This window comes from Vidua macroura, chromosome 6 (assembly GCF_024509145.1).
Source record: "Vidua macroura isolate BioBank_ID:100142 chromosome 6, ASM2450914v1, whole genome shotgun sequence".
NCBI classification, from domain to species: domain Eukaryota; kingdom Metazoa; phylum Chordata; class Aves; order Passeriformes; family Viduidae; genus Vidua; species Vidua macroura.
The window spans coordinates 15,909,884-15,930,079 of NC_071576.1; the positions used below are offsets into that span (position 1 = coordinate 15,909,884).

A 20,196-nucleotide genomic window follows, 5' to 3' on the forward strand; every position below is an offset into this window, starting at 1 on the left:
AGGGAAATTTAGACTTCATTGGCAGAAGTCCTTAGTGTGTTTAAGGTACCTTTCTGCAACATCTCTGTTGGAAAGTTCCTAGTATCTGTCTCTAGCATTGTTTCTTATGTTATTTCTTGATGACCTTGTGGATGGCAATATATGGCCTTCTAATGGTGTGTTTTTCTAAAACACTGACACTGTTTATCTTTTTTAATTTTTTCTTCTGTTTTTCTTTTTTCTTCTCAAGGCCTTTTTATTTATTCTGTAATCTGATGCCTCTGCTTCTTCCACATGATTTCAAAGCTGTAGTTTCAGGTTTGGTTGCACAATTCTAGACTGTCCTAGTCAATCTATGTCTGTTTTGTCTTTCTTGTCTTTCCTAGTGTGCTTTACTTAACTGCCAGTTGTTTCTGGGTATTTTTCCTCATCAAGTAAGGGCTGAAACTTTACCCATTTGAACTTCTGCCTGAGTCTCCTGTTGTGCATCCAACTCCTCCATTTTCAAAAGATTTCAATTTTGTGGCTTCCTACAGAGTTTATTCTTTCTGGCTATGATGAAAAAAAGTCACTGCTCATGGCAGTTCCTGGGAAATTGGAGCTAATGAATTATGAAAGTGATAAAGTGTTAATGAGCTTGGTTGTAGAGTATAAGAGAAATCTATTTTTAAACTATGCTCTTCACTAAATATAATTATGTTGTGCTGAACAAAATGTTATTAAAGAAGATGTAAATCACAGGCTTTTCTACTCTTCTCAGGCTGGAGCTGAGTAGAAGGGACACTTGGTAGAGATGACAGTTCCCCTCTACCCTGTGTGCATGTTCTGCTGCTAAGATAAGGAGCTGTCCTCACACCTAACAGCCACAGGGTTCTGACCACTCACTATACTTTGGCTCATCCACATTCACCCAAGCAGATGGGCAGCACCTTGGTGTCCACTGAGATTTAATGCCTTTAGTTCAGTTTAAAATCCTGGTACTGCCTGGTCCCGTTGTCTCTGCTGCAGGGGCTCAAGCAGGAACGTGTTACAGGCATTTTGCTGCTCTGTTTCCTCCTCATTGTGATCAGTGTTTCAGCAGGGGATGAGAGGGTGCCTCTCACAGGTACTTCAAGCACAGCCAACTCAGCTAAAAGAAAAATGTCACAGCTCTCAGTGCTTTCCTTAAAGGTATCCATGTGGATAGCACTGCCAGCTATTTCAGGGATTAAGAGCAGAGCACATGCTGGAGAGTGGCTGTTCAGTTTCAAAGCTCTTGTCTTACTTTTTAGGTCCTCAACCCCATATCCCCTTTCCAGGGATGGAATAATGTGGAAATTCCAGTGTTTCTTCAGCCAGAGGAGATCCAGGACTTCTTCCAAGGGGAATTCCCAGGACCAGATGTCAATATGAGGTACAGCTGAAGTTCTAGATGTAGCCACAGAGGGTCTGTTTTTGCAGGAATAAGAGAGGAAACATGGCCTTTCTGAAATACTGAGGGCTGAGGAGACCTCAGTAGGAGCGGGGGAGTAGGATAACATATTCAATCAATGTGGACCCTGCACTAAGCAGCTGAGCAAGAGCTGGGATCATTGCTGGAGAAGTCACATTTTTGCAGGTCATTCAGAATCCGCTCGTACATTATAATGGCAGCACAAGATTTTTGCTGCCCAGCTGCCCATTAAAACTGTCAGGGCTGAGGCCCACAGCTGACAAGACAAACTCAATATAGATGCTTGTAAGTTACTCTCAAAAGGCAAATTTCTTTGGTAAAACTTTGTGAAGCAAATGAAGCATTCAGATATATAAAGGGTCTCCCCTGTGCCTCATGTAACAGGAAACAGTGCTATCATTTGAAATTCTGGGGATTTAGTTCTTAGCAACTAGTCATACGGATAAATCTTGAGAATCAATCCGTATGTAAAAAATGTATGCTATCATACAGATGTATTTTATTTAAAAATGTTTTTCTCCATTTACTTTGGAGAAAAGTTTATTTCTCTGGCTCTGAGATACATTGTGAAGTACCATAGTGCTGAGGTTAATCATACAGAAAAGGGATGTTTGCCGAGTGTTTTAAGGGAAGACATTCAGTATTCAGAATCGCATTCTGAAAGAGAGACTTGCAGGAGAAAAGTCTTTACAAGCAAGACAATTTCCAAGGGCGAGTGATGAAAGGGAATAACCCACTTTGAAATGGCAGAGGTCAATAGGGTGGACAAAAAAAGGGAAAAAAATACACTTCTGCTTCCTAGAGCTGCAAATCCCACCTAGTTGACAACCTAGTGAAAACAGCTCTTTTGATTCCTGCTTCTGAGTGGGATAGATTGCACTGTCACTGACTGTGAGGGTCCTACTCAAGGGTCAAAGACTGAAGTCCTTGATGCCCTCATTTCACTTCAAACAGTATCTTATTTTCCTCATTTACAAATCTAAAGTCATGTTTATTAAGCTCTATAAGATCTTTAGATAGCACTGTCCAAGGATAAAAACTATCATTTGTTTCAGTTTAGCCTCTGAGACAAGGGCACTTGTATTATGGGTACTGATTTAGAGTAGCTGTTTTAGAGCCAGTAAGCTTTTTGGGTTGTGTTCAAGGAAATAAGCAGAGCAGGGTAAGACAATATTATCCCAGAACAGCACGCATAGTCTCTAGCTCTGATTACACACAGATTTTGCATTATGTGTCTCGGGAGTGAAAAAGAAGGGAAAAAAAAAAGCCAAAGTAAGGATTAACAAAGCTAACAAGACCCTGAGGGCTTCTTTCCAAAAGGCTTCCTCTACAATCCCATCAGTTCAAAGCCTAGAGTAAAAATAAAAGTATTTGTGTGGAGAGATGAGAGGTAACTGTTCAGGATGAGAGTTTAAAAAAAAGAAATAGAATAAAACTACCCACTATAAGCAACCAGCATGTTTCCAAAACAACTTGTAAATCACAGAGAAGCCTGGCACAGTTCAATCTTGAAAAAGCAGCCGCATAAGTATTTAATGTTTTAAAAAAAGCAGTGTGTCAAAGTGATGTGGGACTCAGCTGACATGAGAAGGACTTGGTGAGGCTTTCTGCTTTCCTTGTGCACGTCTGCATTTAGGAGAGAAATGATGGACTTGCACAACAGGTTACAAAATGTGTCCTCATGCCGTGTTTTACAATATCCCCTAGGCCGGTGGTCACTGTTCTTGCCAAACCAAAATTCTGGGCTCTTAGTTGAGAGTAGTCTCCTGAAGGGGAACTCCTTGACTCTAACCCACTTTTCAGGGTTAATAGTGGTGTGGATAATGGAGAACTCATCCTTGACAGCCAGACTGATCTTGGGAAGATGTCTAGGTTAGACAACCTTAGGGGACTAGAAATCATGCAGTGTCTTATCTCGAATCAAACCACAGACAGCAGACTAGACAAAGATAATGTCTCCTATGTCCTCATTACAGCCCACACAGAGGTGGCCTTTGGTCTGGTACTGCCTGTGGAGGCAGATGAGTTCCAGCAGAAAGCAGCAGCAGAACAGCACTCCCAGAGCTGAAGGTCAGGGCTGGGGCAGAGCTGCCCAGTTATCCCATGCCATGGAGCAGACTTGCTCAGTGGGAGGTTTTTCATGCCAAGAAGCTGTGTAGGTGATAGCAGACTTTTCTTGTTAATGAGAAACATGCATAAACAGGGGAAGTAAGCCCATGCAGAGCCCTGGGTGATGCAGGCAGATTGTTATCTGTGTCTGAGAGAGCCTAACCTGAAGATAACTAGGGTAGCTCTACATCTTATAGGCAGCAACAGGAACTCTGTTAAGCAACATTTGTCAGTCTACTCTCCTTAATGGCAAGGTGTCTGCCCAGAGGCCTTCTTAAATGCAATTAAACTCCTTAAAATGTGAACCTGAAAGTTAACTACATATTCAGCTTTTCCAGTCTCCCCTGCTAAAAATACACACGCTTTTACTCATCAGTTTGCTAATCCTTGAAAAAAAGAGTAGTCTTGGACAAGTTTTGCTGCTGCAATGTATGATTTGCTTAATTGAGATGGAATCAGCCAGTTTTGGGGAAAGAAGGGAAGAGGGATCTTCTGTCCCAGGGGTGTTGATAACTTGTTATTTTTTCCAGCACATTTCTTCTTTTTTCAGACTTGTCAGGCTCAAAGCTGACAACAGATTCTTGCTTTGCCTCAATCACACGCTCCATCATGCAACAATAAAGGAAAACATTCCTCTTAAGCAAATTGGAAAAATTGACTCTCCACACTACAGCAGCTGAACTGCCTGTCAGGCTGTACAAAAAGCATACAAAAGGAGTCTGAATAGCTGTGTTGATACCTCAGTGCTGGACACTGTCAAGAGCTCAGCAAGCAAAAGGTCTCTCTGCAGCCCAGTAAATACAATGCTGGCCAGGATGGGCTTGCTCAGGGCTGGTGATGCACAGCTGGCCAAGCCCCTTCAGCAACCTGTGCTTCAGCCCTCAGCCTGTAAAATCGGTGCCTTCCTTTGGAAAAGTCAGCTGAATTCATCTTGGCAGGGAAGGGAAAGGCCAGCTCCTCCTCCTGCTGGCAGCAATGCTCTGCCTTGGGCAGGTTGGCTGCTATGGGGCAATTTGGCCACAGTTTTGCACCCACTTCCCACCCTCCCCAACAGTGCTTTTGCCCTGCCTGCAGCCTCCTCTCCTGGCACCATAAAGCAGCTCTGATGGGCTTCTGCCTCTGTGGCCAGCCTAGAGCACATTGGAGGCTCACACAATTATTCAGGACTACAGGATGTGACCCCATCCTTGGTCACCTGCTGCCCTTTTCCAACTTGTTCTCAGACCTCTCTCTCCAGTCTGCCACCAACCTTTCCCAGAGTTACCCGGAGCCCCTCAGCCCTTTACCACTTTTTTATCTCCATTCCAGACTTTATGCCACATAACCCACCACATGGTAACACCTCTAAGGAAGCATTGCTCCACCACACTGTCCTGCTTTCACACCCCCACATCCACAGTGCTCACTCCCTCCCAGCCAGAACCTGTGTGAGGCAGAGAAAGACAGGGACCAGAGGGGCTGGAGGGCAGTGACATGAGGAATGGCAAGAGCCCTTCTTGTGGCAGCACAGAGCTACAGCCTGAACTCACATAAAACCTGACTCTTTCTCCTCAGGAGAGGGCCCTTTTCCACCTACTTTATTGTACTCATGGGCCTGCAGTACTACTTCAGTAATGTCATATTCTGTAGTGAACTTGAAGATGCTGAATGACCTTCCTGACTGGTAGACAAGTCTCCAGGGCAGTTCATGAAGTGGCTGCCAAATCAGTCCTCTCTTTGCTTTATCACTGAATGCCAGAATGGTTCATCAAAAAAACCCGCACACAACCCAAAACCCAAAAAAAGCACCACCTTGATCTTTTCACTCTGTAATGTCAGGTTCAGCCTCCCATCTATTCAGAGGAAATCAAAGCTATAAATAGTCCTACCCTGCTTTCATGCCTTATTTTACAGAATTAAGAATTCTTCTTTCCAGTACTGAATGCTGCAGGGCTTCCACTGAAGGAAGCCAACTGTTTTGTTTAAAGTGACCATTTAAAAAAGAACTGTGGTTCCATTACAGAGATAACAGAAGTAACAAAATATACTTTCTGGTGGACCCTTCTGCCTGCAGTCTGATGAGCCAGAGATTGTTTTGAGAGGTTTGACTTAGGAAGGGTGGAATGTATATTTACTCCTTGGACTGTGCCATGCCAACTGAAAATTCCCTTCAATATCTGTGCAACAACAGTCTAGGAGCATTGCAGTGTTCCTAATGGCACATGAGGAAGTCTATCTCAGCCTGCAGCAAGCTCAGCTCTCCAATATGCCTAGGGGCATATAACTGCCTCTGTGGGGCATTACTGGGCCTTTGCAAGTACATTTAAGTACCTGAGAGGAGTTGACTGCAAATCTGCACTGATTAAATAACTGAGCACATTCTATCTTTCTCTATACACAAAGGGAGAAGGAGCTGAGGAAAGGAAGGTTATGGGTTTTGGGAGATCACAGGTGACATACTAGTACAGAAAATATTTGTTTTACTTTTTTTCCCCACCACTATCCCTCTGTGAATCTTAGCAGGATTTCTTCAAGAACCTGGGCCTTAGAGAATGGGAAGTGCTTCTGCTGCTCTACTGAGACATCTCTTCTGAGAGCTGCTGTTTGCCCTTCAGCTTGCCCACAGCCTGGCTCAGTATCACTTCTGGGATCCCTCAGACTGGCAGGGACAGCAGGAGATCTCTAGCCCAAAATCCTGCTAAAACCAGGACCATGAGGTCAAGCCAAGTCACTCAAGGCTTCATCCAACCCAAAACACCTCCCACAAAAATCTGCAAGTGCTACCAAAATAAATGTCTTCATCTTAGAAGTCAGGCCAGGTATACCAGCACATATACCAGTTTATTCCCTTTAGCTATGAAGTAAAGGACCCCATCTTTCTGACCTCAATCTGTACTGCAGATTTCTATCTCCATCTCCATTCTAGTTCAGCAGGGATCCAAAATAAATGCAATTAAAATTAATTTTTTAAATAGCAGATTGTCTTCTTATAGGTTGTTTTCCTTAATCTTCTGTTTTCTGAGTATTACCAACATTGTAAGGTTTTTCTCTGCATTTGTGATGGTTATTTTTCTTTCTGGAAAAAAAAAAAAAATTCTGCCTATCTTCACTCTACTTCCTGATTCCAGGAGACAGAGTGTTAGCAAAAAGACTTGCAATACCGAGGAAGCTATTGCAAGAGCTGTCAACACTTCCACAAAAATATTCATATCACAAAGTTCATCTGCACAACTGGCCACTCGCATTGAAGGAGTTAAATTGTGTATGAATAGCTTGCAGTAACCAAGCTATCCTCCTATTTTTTCCCATGACCTCATTTGTGCAGAACTACAATGTAGTTCACGTGGGAAAATACCACCTGACCATACTGTGACATGTTAGCAGCAAGTACTTTAGTCTCTGAGTTTGTTAATCCAGCCTCAGCATTATGTATTTAAATAAACATTAACAAAATTAAACATTAACAAAATGGGAAATCTGCCATAAATGACCATATTTGGCCATGTTAGCTGGGTGCCAGAGGAGTGCAATAGGCCAGTCCATTGTCAGCATCTGGAGGTGCTTGAGCCAACAGAGAGCATCTGCTGAGTTGCTCCTACTCTGCCTCCTGTTCCCTGCCCTGTGAGTGTGTCCTCCCACAGCACTGGGACACGCTGACCCATGCAGGCACACACAGGAACTTGTCTCCTTCATGCCTGAGCTCTGCCATCATGCCAGGCATGCCCACAGCCCTCACCTCAGGCTGGCTGGGATGTACAGACCAGGGCTTTCAGCAGCTTTGCTTAGAGCTAAGCCTGCAAAGATGAGCAATGTCCCTCCCCCTGTTGCTCTAATGCCCCTCTGTAAACCTGCTGCTGCCTGATTACTGTTGTTTAATTTCCATCTGTTACTGTTACAGGACAGTCAGAATGACTGCACATGTCCTTTTTATCTGTGCAAATGGCATTAGTCTATAATAAAAAACTGTGGAGTTTTTTCACATAAGTGCTTGGGAAGGAGGAATGGCAGTGTTGAAGTGACTGAAGTGACTTTGTAATAATTGGCAAATTTGACTTTGAGAATCAAGCTTGCTTTCATATCTTTAGACTGCATCTATTTGGGATCACTAAGCCAAGAAAGTATATTGCAAAATCTTAGCCCTTCAGTAATCTTTTCCTGTTGGTTTCACATTTCCTAACATCCAACATGGAAAGGAACACCTTTGTTCATCTGAATTTCCGTTTGGCCTCCCCAGCAGGGCCTGCCTTCCTGCTTCCTCTATATCTGGTGTAACTCTTCTTTCTGTCCTGATAGAATTTGCTGGCAGATGTTCACTGGTGGATGCACAAAGTGGTCAGAGCCTCACCAACCTTCATGGCAAGCAGGTAAAAGCAGTTAGAGAATTAACCAGGCAGGTTAAACTGCTGCTGTGTGTTTTACTTGAGTTGTAATCCTTTCCTAAATTCCTCCTGTATCAAGCATTTCATACCAAACTCCAGTATGCACTTCCTGAGCTCAGTCTCACTTTAAGAAATGTCAAATAAGGTGACCAGGGCAGACATTGGATTTTTTTATCAACATCCTTTTTTGCTACCAGGCTTGCAGTTTTGCAGCAACACTCAGTGATTGCTCTTAAACTGCTTTGGAGTGCAGTAATTGCCTGCACCTTTTCTGTCAAGGTATATTGTAGGTCCTTACCACAAGCTCATACCACATAGCCTGGAGTACAGCTGCTGTCCATAAACCAGAAATTGAGCTACTGTGTCCAATGGCACCGTGTCTCATCCTTCAAAGGAGATATTAATCACGTTCTGGACATTTTTGTATTACTTGGAGATAATTTATTTCGGTTTTCCTGTTTGATTTTGCTAAGGTTATTTCAAGACCTCTGTTACATTCCAGCTTATTCAGAGTTGGTCTGCAGAGAAGCTTGGAGGGTCAGAGCACAGAGAACTTTAAGTCTCATAATTTTCCTCTAATAAATTAAATAGCCGCAATAAAGTCAAGGCTTCACTACAAACCCCTCCTTCAGCTGTGCACTCATTGATTTTTGGGGGGCTCAACCCAGCCTTGGCCCCATGTGTTGTAAAAGATGCTTCTGAACAATTGTGTCTGGTGGCAGATTGTCCCCCACAGGTACAGCTTAAAAGAGGAAGGACAGCAGCTCCACAACATGGGCTCATGTGGACTGCCTCCAAAAATACCTCACCTCCAAGTGAGCTAAGCTATTGCAGCAATGGGGGAGGCAGGAGCAGGGTTACAGGAGATGGGCAGCTGTGTCAGGATCAGACCAGCCTCAAAGCCCTTATGACATGAACTTGAGGAGTTCAAGATGGACTTAGCAAATAAATGTCATTGTTATTTCTATTTTTAAAAATCTAATAATATGAGCAATATGTTCTTTATTCTGTGAAATTGCAGAAACTTCTCTTTAGTGCCATTTTGCTTACTTGGAAAGAATCACATCCTTTTTTCTTGGTACAGAAGAGCTTGGAAAACAATTACTACACATCCCACACCAAAGCATATATAAAAGATTCCTGAGAAGTATGTGATCAATTCATGTGTTTTATGAATAATAATATTATTATCTTCAGATATTATTCACAAAATTTCCCAGAAAAAAAGAAACTGTTAACCTCAGTTTATGGTGATAGAGCATTCCTCTATTAAAGGACTTTACTCCTGTGCAGGTGCCTTCATGACTCTTTGTGAAAGTAAAAGCTACTGTCACTACCTGCACCACATGGTCTGTGGCACTCAGATGCTTCTTCCAAGCTCTCAGTATACAGTACTTCAGAAATGCACGTGTACTTTAAACTTCTGATTCTTCCCTTTTTAATACCACTGCAATGGAGCTGAGGTCAGCAGGATGACTTCTGAAGGTATCTCCATGGAAAGGAGAGGGAATTAGGGCCTGAGGTTGCCACCAGTTTGCTGAGAAGAGCCAAGGGCAGGAGTCAGCTGAGGAAGAGGTGCTCAGTTTGTGAGGCTGGGGCTTCATCTCAGAATGAAACAGAAGTAAGGGGTAACTCTCAGAACAGAAAGTGCAAAAAGTAGTCAAGATTTTGGCAATACTGCATCTCTAAATGGTAGAAATTTTGTAACAAGCTTTAGCTCTGGGAGATTTCCACATCTTTGAGTAAGAAGTAAGGGATCCTTCAGGCCAAGGGCAAAACCACAGAGATCCAAGGCTTTGAAACTTGACAGGTTTCTCAGCTTCTGATGAACCACATGGTACCTGGTATCAGCTGTTTGTCCTCTTCTATACCACTGATACCACTGGGATTTAGCCTTCCTGTCTCTGGAAGAATGACAACCAAAAAGAACCAGAAGAAAAATTTTAAAGTCCATTCTCCTGTTCTCTCTAAGGGCTACTTCACAGGAGAGGTGAAAATTTCCCCCCCAAAAAAGGGAAAGAGGTTTCATTTCTTTATTCTCTTACCTTGTGGGTTCTTTGGGGGTTTCCATTTAAAAAGAGAAATCACTGTTTAAATACAGTCTTCTCATCAGAAAACTATACTTCCCTAAATCACCAAATATCAACAGAGTTTCTATGAGGAAAAGAAATAGTAAAACAATGAACCACTCTTATTTGGCGGTGCAATGCCAAGAAGATTCTGAAGGGGTTTTTTTGTACTTCATTGAATGGCCATCTCTATGTGGAACACAGGGGCTGGGCAACAACCTCTGTACTGTCACCAGATGACACAAGCAAAAACGACGCACCACAGCCTTGGTCACGATGAAGAGACTAATTTATTTTTTTCTGACTCCAATCTTTTATAGTTCTCAAAAGATGTCAGTGGATTGGAGGGTGAACGTGCCACCTCTCCAACGACACTGGACAAACTACCTGTACATCAAATTTCTCTGCCTCTATGAAAGAATGCGAAACAATAGGTTGTTTACAGAAAGTTGTGTGAGAAAGTTCTCTACAAGAATGTAAACTCAGAAGGCTTTAGAAAACTCTTGATAACCAGGGTGACACTGTACCATCATCATGATACCAGGGAAAGCCTCCTCAGATCCTGACTGAAAAGTAGGATGGAATGAGAATGGCTCTACAAACAGCCAGGGACAAGAAGCAGCTGGCAAGGTTATTCAAAATAGTAATCTGGTTGCAACTTGAATTTTGCTAGGTTGCAACTTGAATTTTAACTGAAGGAAGGCTCTCCATAAAATCAAAACTCTATATGTCAAGGCAAATTCAGATTTCAGTTTACATCTGAATGCATTAACTGTGTGGAGTCTAATGAGTTGAAGTGAGATAACGAGGAGAATTTGTAGCCGCTCTTCAGACGCTTTAGGAGGAGCCAGCTCTCCAAAAGGGACAAACAGCTCTCCCTGGAGCATGTCACACAGATCACTGCTAATGTGTCAGCTCAGAACGGAAAGAGATTTTCTGAAGTTAAAGAATAGATGTTTGGAAAAACCCTGCCAGTCCACAGTGGCCATCAGGTTATTCAGCTGGGGTGTTTTACATATTTTCAGGAGTGTAACACCCAACTTCCAACTTACTTGCATTCCTCAGCAAGAGAGTATCTCTGGGGGTGCTCAGAGGTCTCCTACCCTGACACTTACAGAATACCAGAGATGAGTGAAGGGCGCATCATCAAGCTCAGGCAATCCAGATATACCAGCTTATTTGTCAAGGAAGCTCAGGTTCTAAATTCTTTTAAAGCATTTAGATATATTTGAATTTTATTATCTGAAAATAGTTTAGAAGGCAGTGTAGTAATGCAGTTCAAAAGCTAAAGAATTAATTAATTTCCTAAGATATTAGATTACTCTGTGACACAGAAGATTTACCATCTCCCCTTGTACTAGGTACAGTCCTTTGGCTTTATTAACATGAATTCATTCAATTTCTTTTAAACTTAAAATCCAGGGTACTTATCCTAAATGAGAAAGGAAGCAAAAGAGAGACCACTTCTGTACCTAGTGTGCTCTTGTCAACACAGTGCAGGATGGAGAACTGAGAGGCTTTCTACCAATTGACATGCAACACTGACAGAACTCAAGCTAAAACTAATGTGAATATCCACCACAGGAATGCATGAGTCTCATGGCTGCTGGGATTGCTGCATGTGATGGCAGCTCTTCTGCTTTACGAATGAGAGCTGAATTCTGATTACCCTCCTCCACTTACTTTGCAACTTGTATGAAAGTGGTGAAAACTGATTTAATTCTTGCTTCTACCAGGAAGCTTTCCTCCCAATACATCCTCTGCATTAAGGTAGTGATAAATTAGGAAATGCAAGCAAGTTGGGAAAGCATGGCAGCAAAGTCTCTCTAGATAGGCTAGCTCAGTGACATTTTTATACTACATTTTACTTTGACTGTCCTAAAAGAAATCTGATTTTATGGCACTGGACATGAGTGAAGAAGTAACAGTTCTATAAATGACATATTTTAGGATGACATGATTTGATTTTTTTAACTTTTATCCAGAGGAAAGCTTGAATCATCAAAAACTGATTCCCCACCATGAAAAATCTAAGTCCTAGGTCAAGTTCAAATAGCTAAATAAAGAAAAGGTTTCTCTACCCTGCAGCTAACCTTTGCCCTTGTATTCTTAATTGAATACCTGAAATTGTGGCAAAAGGTTTGCTGCTCCTGCCCTTACACAGGAGCACTGAACTCTGAATATCTCTGCAGCTGGGTGCTCCCACGAGCAGGGAGACGAGAGAGAAAGCTTCCCAGGGGGATGCAGCAGCCAGACAGGGAGCTGCACCCTGTGCAGGAGCAGTGCTGTGACAGATTGTGGTCTGGCCTTGAGATTAGAACGGTTTAAGAGATTCAGTTGTACCTCTGGCTTTAAAGTCTATTTACAATGCAGAGGTATGTGAAGAGATATAGGAGAAGGAAAAAAACTATTTGAGCAACTGTAAAAGTTCATTTGAACAAGGGGAAAGTGATGTTGCACACTGATCTGCAGAAACACAAGGTTTTTAGTAAAGAATAAAACAGTTTCACTGGGGAGCTGGCTTTGGGACAGAGCTCAGTGGCAGAGGATTTAAGTGTGTTCAGATAAATAAATAGTGTGAAGTTATTTTTATGAACTCTTTTGAGTGCTTGTTTCTATGACTATCCTAAACTCACGTATTTCCAAATATTCCTTTGAAAGTGGAAATCATGTGCCTTATACATCCATTTACACAGAGGGCTGGATTAGATGTGGCTGACTTTGAACTGGGTTCATTTTCACTTGCTCGTGGCAGACTTGCTATCCAGCTGGGAATAGCACCGATACCAGCAGCCACCTGCTTCCCTGGTTGGCTTTGAAAACAGTTTGGGAGTGACTTGTTGTTCAGTGTGACTGTACAAGGTGCATGAAAAGGCAATATAGCAGATGTCAGATGACTGGTGACCCCCAAATTCAGTGCCTTAAATAGAGAGAGTCAGTGAGTTAACCAGGCTTAATCTGCCAATGCTTTTCACTTCCCTCAAGACTTCCAGCTGGTGAAAGGCAGCTCCTCTCACTTGATCAAAACACTGGCCTCCTCATCTGAAGGTGCTTTATTTCCCTATTGTGAGTCTGTAAATGATAACAGAAGGTGCAGAACCACAGGGGAGCTGGGGTAAAGCATCTGCAGGAAATATTAACTGAACTACATCATAAAAGCAAGATCTGCTGCCAGTCACAAGAGGAACCTTTTCAGTGCAAGTGAGATTACATAAATATTGGTGATCACAAGAGGATGCAGTACCTTAACCAGAGCAAGACCAGAAAATGTAAAGACCTTACTTGATTTTTCTTCTTTAATGTTGTACTCCAGCACACCAGGAGCCTCGTTCTGCATTGGCAGGCGGACTGCAAGGACCATGTTGCTCACATTACCCTCTTTCCTAACTAAGAATATCTGAAAAAGGAGAAAAGAATCAAGAGCTCAGCTACATTATGTGAGCTTCTAAACTTTATTTTAGGTCATTGTCAATGTAGATTTTATCAGTTCAATCCACCTTTAAATAGCCTTATTTTAGCTTCATTCCACTTAGCTAAGCTTTATACAACAAAAATTCAGACCTGCGAAGGGACTCACGAAGTTTCTATGCATCACTGATGTCCCACTTATGCCTAAAGCAAACTATTTCACTAACTGAAGATTTAAAACTGCACTCACAATTTGTTAAGTGATGGTCCTCACACCAGTGCCCTAAATCACAGATAAGTCACCCTAGAATGTCCCAGTCCAGGTCTAAAGCAAGGGAGTCACTTGTACATTTAGTTGGTAAGGATTTGAGAGTCCATGAGAGGAACATAAGGCCAAAGGTTCTGGTGGCCACAGTGTCCATGGCAGAGCTTTTTATGGGACTATAAGATCATTCAGCCTGGCAGGTAACCTGAGTGAATCCTTCTCCAATGCCCTGGGTGAAGCCATGAGGCCAGACCAAGTTTCTCAGGAATTTGTCTGTACAAGTCTGGAGAACGTCCAAAGCTGGAGACTGCACAGCCCTCTTGGCAATCTGTCCCACCACTTACTGTCCTCACAGGGACAAAATGCTTCCCTGCACCCAGTCTGGACCCCTCTGGTTTCAATGTACACTGTTGCCTCACGTCTTCCCACCCTGCAGTGCTGAGCACAGCCTGGCTTCATCTTCTCCATGACCTCCCTGCAGGTACCAGGGGTTGCTGTGTGGTCCCCTGAAGGTGTCTTCTGGCTGAACAAGCCCTGGTTCCACAGCCTCTCCTCAGTGGGTCTGTGCCCAGCTCGCTGGCCACCATCCCTACAGGCCTTTTCCCACAGAGCTGCTCCACCAAGCAAAAGGAAAAATGCCTCATTCTTTGTATTGTGTGAGATCCTAAGTGTGTTTCTAATTAAAGCTCATTGTCAGGGATATTTTTAGCTTGTATTTTGAAGGTGCAGATACAAAGACAAAATAATCTTCACCTTCATCTGTTCTTTGACAGTAAGCTTAGGCAGAAAGGAGTCAAATTTTTAAAAAACTGCATTAAAAAATCAAGCTAATTTTGTAGCCTGGATATTAATATTAGAAAGAGAAGTGTGAGTTGATAAAATAATTAATCAACTGTAATGTATGGAAATCTAGCAAAAACCCATTAACTTCTTGGGCAGAGGAATTTTATAAAGCTTGTCTAGAAGCAGGGACCTTTCCCTGCATGAGTCCCAGCCATAAGGGCGTCTCCAGTCACTTTGAAGCACCCATGCTGAACACACAGCTTTGGGGCTGCTTCACAGCAGGATGTGTGAACACAGTGCTGACAACTTGGCCTCTGAGTTCAGGAGAAATGGAGCCCCAGGAGCTCAGTTCCACCATCAGGGCAGAGAAAATGCAAATAACTGCACAGGTGTGTGCCCTAAACAGGCTGATTTCTAGTGCAGGGCAGTCCCCACCTTCTGTTGCAGTGTCTGCAGGTAGGGGGCAGGTAGTACCTGCAGGGACAGGCTCGCCCTTGCCCGGGTCCTACCACCCACATGGCAGTGCTGTCCCTCCAACCACGACTGCCAGGCAGCACCAGCTTATATTGCTACATCTGAAATTTAATCTAAGCAACCAGGGAAATGAAACCTGGAAATGAATCACTTCTTTTTTCCTGATCGGCACGCCTGGTTGCCATGGATCCAGAGACTAAAATTGGACTCTGGCTGTTCAGAGAAGTAGGAGATGGGTTTTCTGAGCTGTACTTAGCCCTGAGTACTGTACTTCCACTGGGTCAGGGCGGTATTGAAATCAGTCTCTTCTATTTTCACCACAGGTGGGAATGGTGCTGCCCAGTTTCAGGTGGGCTCCCAGAGGGCAGGAGGAACAGAGGCAGGATGTTTCCCCAAAGCCACTCAGAGGTGGGGAACTCCCTGCCTGCAGGGAAGGGACAATGCCTGAGGAGGCCTGGGGCCATACATGGCTACATCACAGACAGTCACGCACATCTCCACTTACAGACAGGGCAGAAAAACAACGAGAATTACTTAATCTAATTGAGAAATCTGATTCAGGGTGAGGTGCACTGCACAGCCCAGGCTGCTCAGGTGAATCCCACTGGAAGGTGTCACTCAGCTGTGCCAGCATTTAGCCCTGGGATAGAGTGACTCGGCCAAGGGACAGGTCCAAACCTCCTCAGAGCAGCTGAGCCCTGACATCAGCTCAGGTCGTTTACACCTGCTCTTCCCAAAGGATTCAGCCAGGACATCTACAGCCCGCTATGCCTTCACCTCTCAGACCTCTCAGGAAAGGGGAGCAGCTCCCTTTGGCACAGAGCAGTTTTCCTAAAGCAAGCTCTAAGCTTTGCACAAGTGTATAATTCTCTAATACTCCGTTTATGCAAACCAGATATCGATTGTTGCAATAAAAATGACTCCCAGCAGCTCCCTGAGTCGAAGGTCCTTTTCTTCACAGATTTTTTTCATTGCTCCAGATCAGGATAATCACCATACTTGTAGGTATGGTGGTGGATGGGAAGCCATCTCCCTTAATCTACATGGTAAGCAAATAAAACCAGAGATAATATTCCTTGTTTTCCCAAAGCTAATATATCTGTTTTGTGCTGTTGAGAGAGGTAAAGCATCAAATGGTAATGGAAACAGAGAACAGCCTGTTAAATACTTTTGCTTCCACATAAAAAAAAAGCACTGCTCTCCTAACCAAGGACAGGAAATGTGGTTGTCTGAACTGAAATTGCTTTGGACTTACCCCTGCTGTTTCTTTGCCAAGGATCGCCCCAGCCCTTTCCTGGCTCATGTTCAGCTGAAGCCAGACAGGACATGTCTTGATGAGTTTGTCAAGGATGCTGATCCCTGGATGCTGGAGGCAATTTTGCACAGCATTGGCCTGACAAAGATGTGTCTCTTTCCTCTCTTCACTGGTATCTCCAACAGGGCTGAAACACAGCAAGGGAGTCTCTGGTAAGCAGAGCTGCAAACAGAAAACTGGGGGGAGTAAGGACTGTAAGTGCAAACACAGACATCAAAGGATGTAAGGACTGTAAGTGCAAACACTTAGGCAGCAGGAATGCTCCTTGAGGGGCATCAAAGCACAGGCACGTTGTTCTGACAGCAGGCTGGCAGGGTGCTTTGTGCTGAGCTCTGCTGGTTTCGGCTCACCCGTCGATGCTGCCGAAGTACAGGTGCCCACAGACACAGGTAAGGGAGGCACAGCGGTGGCCAGGGCCATGGAGTGTTGAGTATGCCTGTCCCCTGGATGCCACCCTCCAGCTGAAGGGTCTGAGAGATGTTTCATGGCTTCAAAAGGGGTGATGCAGAAGAGGAGTGCCCGCAGTCTAATGGCAGACTGGTGTTAAATAGTGGCTTCAAGCTATGGTGCTGATTTGATGAAGTCAATTTATACATGTGCTTAGCTCTGCAGGCAGTGGAAACACTTGTGCTGAAAAGTCTGGTCACAAGAGCTCTGCTGGATAAGACCATGGACTCATGGGGATATGGGCTTGTCATTCATTTGATGAATTGATTTTACATTTTAAGAAAATGTAGGAGAACATACACAAAAAGTGTTTTGCTGCTCTAATTTCCTGCTTAGAGGTCAGAACTAAAAATAGGACTCTCATTTTTTATTTGGTCTTACTTCAAATATTTTTCCTTTTCCTTTTATTTTTAAAGATACAGATCTTAAGGTACTACATTTCAAATAAGGTCAGTCTTAAACTTCTAAAAGAGAGTAATTTCAAAGGCCTACCCTAACACAGCAAGTCTGTCCCAAAAGTCAGTTTGTGTAAAAATAGCCTTTCAAATCCCAAAAGCAACACAGAGATTTTATTTTTTAGCAGTTTTTTTTCTTTTTCAACCCTTCACAGACAGCTTTCTCAGAAAATACAGGTGCCTCCGTAATTCAGGTTGTAGATTAAGGGTATTATTTCACAGAATCTTGATTTTAATCAATCCTTTTTTAAGACCATAGTCAAGACAGTAGGAATGAGAGAACTGTGCTTTAAAAAAAAGCAAATTGAAATAAGTGAAACTCTCTCTTGTGATAAAAGCCCAGCTTGACACATAGGTGAGGGAATTTCTTTTAGGTGTAACAGCATGTGATTTTAATCAATATCATCTGAACATATTGAGAAAAACAATGGAATACAGCTTTTGGAAGTTACCCTGAATCATCTTTTGGGGTTTTTAACAAAAAAAGTTTGATCTTCTTTAAAAGAAGAAACAACCAAAAAAGCCTTGTAACCATGTGAAAGGAAAATGTGTTGGATAGCGATATTCATACTCCATTGTGGGAAAGAAGTAATGAATTGAAGGGAAAGAAAGTTGACATATAATGAAATGTTCCATAACAGCAAAAATTACTTCCCTAATTAGTCACAAAGACATGAACCTGATCACATCTGAATGATGGGTGGAGCCTCAATCAAAAGGAGGTCAGTGCTGATAATGTCCTGCTGTGTCACCAAAAGGTGACGTGTCGGCCTTAGCTCCTGTAGTGAGGAACTTTGTTACCATTAATTATGTAAGGTGGGGCCAGCAAAGCACTGATGCTCAGGAATCCCATTGCCTGGAGGGAAATGAGGGTTATCAACAAAGTCAGGAAAGTAACACAAACCAGCTTGGACGTGCTGAGCATCAGGCACACAGTGACCCTGGCACAGGGCTCCCCACAGGGGGTGCAGGCATCCATCCCTCTGCTCCCTCCCACAGGCACAACCTGTGAGAGCCCTGCTCACAGCACCAGCTGCAGTTTGGCAACAAGAACAGACTGGTGAGGAAAAATAACAGAACTGACCTTCCAATACATGTGCCTGCATGTAAGGTCTAAATTTTGGAGAATGGATAGAAAATTGAAAATAATTCCAAACTCAGACATACAAGATGAAAAAGTAAAAGACTGAAAGTGCTTGCCCTAATAGAAAATCTCATTATTCGAATTTGTGGAGTCTTTCAGCGCAGCAAATTTAGGGAAGTGGATGAAGATTTTTTTTTCTTTTTGGCAGAACAGGCAGTCCAATATTTTGTGGGCCCTCAGGGATGAGGTATTCTCTCAAAAGCCAGACCAGCCTGGAAGGAGCTAAGCAGGCTCTTGTACCTGTAGCGAGGGAGGAAAGCACAGATGAGTGAAAGGGGAGACTGTGGCAAAAGGAGAGGCAGGAAGAGTCATTAAGGGGATCATATGGAATCAGGGGAATGTTTGGTGAGACGTTTCCTGTGAGTGAGTTATAAGAGATGGATAAATTCCCAAAAGAAGAGGAAGAGGATTGCATTGCCCAAATCGCTTAAAATGCTGGCTTTGGAGCAGTAGCACACAGTTTATTGAATCAAATCTGTACTGGTTAAGGAAAGGGAGTGAATGACCTCCCAGACCTTTCTCAGCTGTCATGCTCTGACCCATGACACACCAGTTGACGCAGTTATGGCACCGTCGCTTGACTTCTGTCCTGGGCACAGCTGTCACAAAGATTTGGATGGGGCTGTGGGAATGCTTAATCCAGCAATTTAATCTGGCTCTGTGGTAGCTCTGTGGCTGCACAGAGAGGAGGGAGCCCAGGCAGCTCCTGGGTTCTTGCTGTGCTGCCAGCTGAAAGAATTTCCAGGGCCACCATGGTAAGCAGCTGGCCTTTCTGGTTTGGTCACTCAGAATTCATGCATCAGATGATTTCTAAAGCCTCAGTTTTCAAAAATAACATAAAACTCTGTTCTTGTCCCACAGTCCTGCAAAACTCTTAGGCTGATAGAGGCAGGTGCTCATTTTGCTAGGTGTGACATGAAGCTGAAAAGCTGTCCCTAGAGCTGCCTGCTTTCCTTTTATTGAGTTCTTACTGCAAAATTCTTTTAAATCTTGCAGTGGTTCTAGGCTAAATTGGATTCAGTTGGGAAGCAGGGAGCTGTGTGCTGCATACTGATTGGCAGCACAGGCTAATTAATTGCACAGTGATTACATTCACACACCTGCCCCGGGCTTGCAGAAGGTATCAGGTTGCTTGTTGGAGGCAATAATAATGACAATGGTGGTTTGAATTATTGCACAGTGACTGTACACTGCAATAATGACCACCATGACTCACTGCTTTAAAATCCAGGAGCCACACTTGCCAATTGAATATTCCCAGAAGTCAGCAGACCAGCAAGGAGATATAATCCACTGAATTTTGTGCCAGTGAAAGCCTCTGCAAGGGGTTTCACAAATATTGTCACAACAAACCTGCTGATACTAAGGTCACTCTGAATTTCCCTGAGGCAGCTGGGACACACAGCAATTGTGTGAAACAGCAGCAGGGACTGCCAGATTAATTCTTCACTCCTGCACATTTGCTCTGAGAAGAGACATAACATATTTTTAAAATTAAATTTTAAATTGTAAATCAAATGCTCTGTAGTGCACTGATAAGTAATGACGTAGTGCCTTAGTATTGTTTAAACAGACCAGATTTAAGAATTAGGAGCTAGTCTTTAGTTATTATGTTTTATTGCTTTTGCTTCTCCCTCTGAAAATGAGAAGACATCAAGAAAGTGCAAGAGCAGGGGTTTGCTGTGCCGTCCTCAAGGAGAGAGTTACAATGGTATATTTATATTTTATTTTTATTTTTATTTTTATTTTTATTTTTATTTTTATCTTTTTTTTTTTTTTTTTATAGCAGAGCAGGAACCACAGGTCTTAAAATGTGTGCAAACTGGCTTGATACTGAGGGAGAAATACAGACACTCTGTCACAAACTCCATGTGCCAGGTGATAGAGCAACCTTTTGCACCAGAGCTACCTGGTACCTGAAGGGATACCATTTGGGATAAGCCAGCTTGTGACTGAAG

At 43.1% G+C, this 20,196-nt stretch overlaps 1 protein-coding gene across 1 annotated transcript in view; it reads right to left on the bottom strand.

Moving 5' to 3' along the window:
- Positions 1–20,196, bottom strand: part of LOC128808532 (ras and Rab interactor 3-like) — a 158,997-nt gene that overhangs the window by 33,064 nt on the left and 105,737 nt on the right. Inside the window, exons 19-20 of the mRNA XM_053979735.1 lie at positions 16,133–16,319; positions 13,230–13,344 (exon numbers count right to left, since the gene is read on the bottom strand). Coding sequence (XP_053835710.1) covers positions 13,230–13,344; positions 16,133–16,319 — 302 coding nt within the window. The remainder of the gene's footprint in view (positions 1–13,229; positions 13,345–16,132; positions 16,320–20,196) is intronic.